The 2698-nt window shown below is 40.1% G+C and overlaps 1 protein-coding gene across 1 annotated transcript; it reads left to right on the forward strand.

Annotated features, from left to right (window-relative positions):
* Nucleotides 1-197: 197 nt before the first annotated feature.
* CBG25042 lies at nucleotides 198-1451 on the forward strand (the record flags this gene model as incomplete). Its single annotated transcript, XM_045240925.1, has 3 exons — nucleotides 198-364; nucleotides 615-990; nucleotides 1401-1451. The coding sequence occupies 3 exons, from the start codon at nucleotides 198-200 to the stop codon at nucleotides 1449-1451; spliced, it is 594 nt and encodes a 197-aa protein (XP_045091443.1).
* Nucleotides 1452-2698: the final 1247 nt, after the last annotated feature.

The following is a 2698-nucleotide window of genomic DNA, read 5'->3' on the forward strand; positions in this document are numbered from 1 at the left end:
GATCTTTAGGATCTAGGATCTCTAGGATCTAGGATCTCTAGGATCTAGGATCTCTAGGATCTAGGATCTCCAGGATCTAGGATCTCTAGCATTTCTGACCTGAAATTTCACGTTTTCCATTCAGATTCCTTTTAAAAAAATCAGTTAAACGTGAAAATTCTACTCCCCTCGACTCCGCCCCTTTTCCAGACACAAGAATGACCTCCACACAGTTTCCCAGAATCCCAAAAAATTGGAATCCATCTCAAAAATGCTGTCGAACAGCGGAAAAAAGTATTAATCCAATAGAAAATAAGCGAAATGATTGTTCATCTGTTTCTGTTACTCAACCTAGCCGTCTTTCTTATCGTTGGCTGTTTTGTGAGTGTTTGCGGACATCCGGATAAACAGATTTGGCCCGGAAAGCCTAGAAATGGAATCTGGTAGCCGTTTTAGACTTTCTGGACCAATTTCGGGAATTTTGATTCGAATTTCGACTTATTAGAGCCGATTTTTAGACTTTAAAGGCTCATTTCCACGCATTTTGAGTCAATTTTCAGACTTCCTAGCCCAATTTTAGGGCTTTCTTAGCCAAATTCGATTCCAGACCACTGCCTCCGAAACCGATTTTTAAGCTCAAAACCACGGAAAAATCGATGTAAACCCCTTTTTCCCTTTCAGGATGATCCACCGCCACCCCGACCGCGGCCGCGGCCACCACCGGCGGTCATTATCAAACAGCCGCGTCGACCGCCGCCACGATCACGCGATTCGGATCGATCGACGAAGCCGGTCAAGGAGAAGAAGATCAATGTGTCGATGCCGAAGCCGAGTAAGAGAATTTTAATAGAAAATTCTGGAAAAAAAAATTTTTCTTTCAAATTTACAGCCGAGCCAAAAATGAAGACTCGCGAGTGCAACGACAATGAGACTGTCGAGGAGACGCCGTCGGAATGGGGAAACATCGATGCGTCGTTTGTGGTGAGCAATTCTCAGGAAAAATGGAAAAAAGCCGAGTTCTGGCTGAAAATCTTGGAAAATCGAGCGATTTTTGTTTTTTTTTAGACTATAATTTAGCTATGAAAACTGGAAATTACACCGAAAAAAAGGAAAAAAACCATAAAAATCGAGATTTTCGAATTTTTCACTGTTTTTCAACTATTTTTAGGTGAAAAACAAGCTGAATGCTTTAAAAAATGCATTTTGCTGAAATTCTAGCAAAAAATCAGAAAAAAAACGATAAAAATTGACCGAAGAATGAGTGGAAATGATGCAAAAAATAATGGAAAAAAACGGATAAAAACTTCGCGGGATTTCTACAGTAATTTTAAAGGCACATAGGCAAATTTTGTCAAATGGGTTTCGCCACGAAACTCTTTTTTGTTAATTTTGGGATTTTTTTTTTAATATTTTTGTTTCAGAAATCACCAGCGAGAGCAAAAAAGGCGAAGAAGTCGAGGCCGCATTCTTAAACTCGATTTTTGACAAAAATTATTGAAAATAAACCGATTTTTTCGTATTTTTCTAATTGTTTATTGATGGGATTACTGTAATCATGTTAAAACATGAAAAGAAACAGTACAGGAAGATATTTTCGAACATAAAAGAGTGAGAGACGGAGAAGTTGGAATTGGACGAAAATTAAGCTTTTTTTTGGGATTTTTGAAATTTTTAGGAGAAAGAATTCTCTTAAAAAAGCAAAATAATGAAATCCCTTGAATTTCTCACACATTTCCGACTAATTTTGAACTTTCTGAGCCTTCTGAGAGCCGAGATATAGGCTTTTAAAGTTTGAAGAGACGCAGACAGTTAGAGAGAGTGTCGTTGTCAGCGTCTCTCGCCTTCTAAACTTCAAAGCGTTATACAGTACTGGCCAAAAAGGTATTCGCAAACGGTTTTTTGAGAGTAACTTTGCTGAAACTTAAGGGATCGATCTGAAAATTTTACTGTGCATGTCGTACACGGTGACGACAAATTGCGTACAAGGAAATTGCATCATTTTCAGAAATTTTTTGTTTTTTTCAATTTTTTCAATTTTTTCGTTTTTTCATATTTTTATATTTTTGGATATTATGGTTTCTAAGAATGTTGGTTTTGGCTCCTATGTATTTAAAACTGTTTACAGACATGGCCAGACCCCTCGGAAAAAAAAAACATCTCTCAGGACATCCGTAAAGCCATCGTCATCGGCTTCAGAAGTGGATGTTCCAAGGACCTCTTGGCGCAGCAGTTCAATGTTACTAAACGTGCCATCGAGAAGATCTTGAAGCAGTTTCGGGATGAGGTAATATTCAAAAATAGTATAGTTATGGAAAAAAATGTTTAGGGAGCCTTGGTGGAGCGAAAATCGCCTGGAAGACCGCGTATCACGTCGAAGAACATGGATCGGAACATCGTCCGAGTTTCAAGAGAGGATCCCCAGAGGAGTTCTACGGACATTCAGATGGTCGTGAAGACTCCAAATGAAGTCACACCATCCCTGAGAACCGTCAGAAGACGTCTTCAAGATGCTGGACTCCATGGACGACGGCCAGCTAAGAAACCATCGATCAGCAAGAAGAACAGAATCGCCCGCGTAGCATGGGCCAGAGCTCATCTCCACTGGGGACGTCAGGATTGGGCTAATCACGTGTTCAGCGACGAATCCAAGTTCAATCTGTTCGGTACTGACGGTATCAAGTGGATTCGCCGTCCGGTTGGATGTCGGTTCGATCCCAGC

Source organism: Caenorhabditis briggsae (genome assembly GCF_000004555.2).
Source record: "Caenorhabditis briggsae AF16 supercontig from assembly CB4, cb25.NA_367, whole genome shotgun sequence".
In the NCBI taxonomy this organism is placed as follows: Eukaryota; Metazoa; Nematoda; class Chromadorea; order Rhabditida; family Rhabditidae; genus Caenorhabditis; species Caenorhabditis briggsae.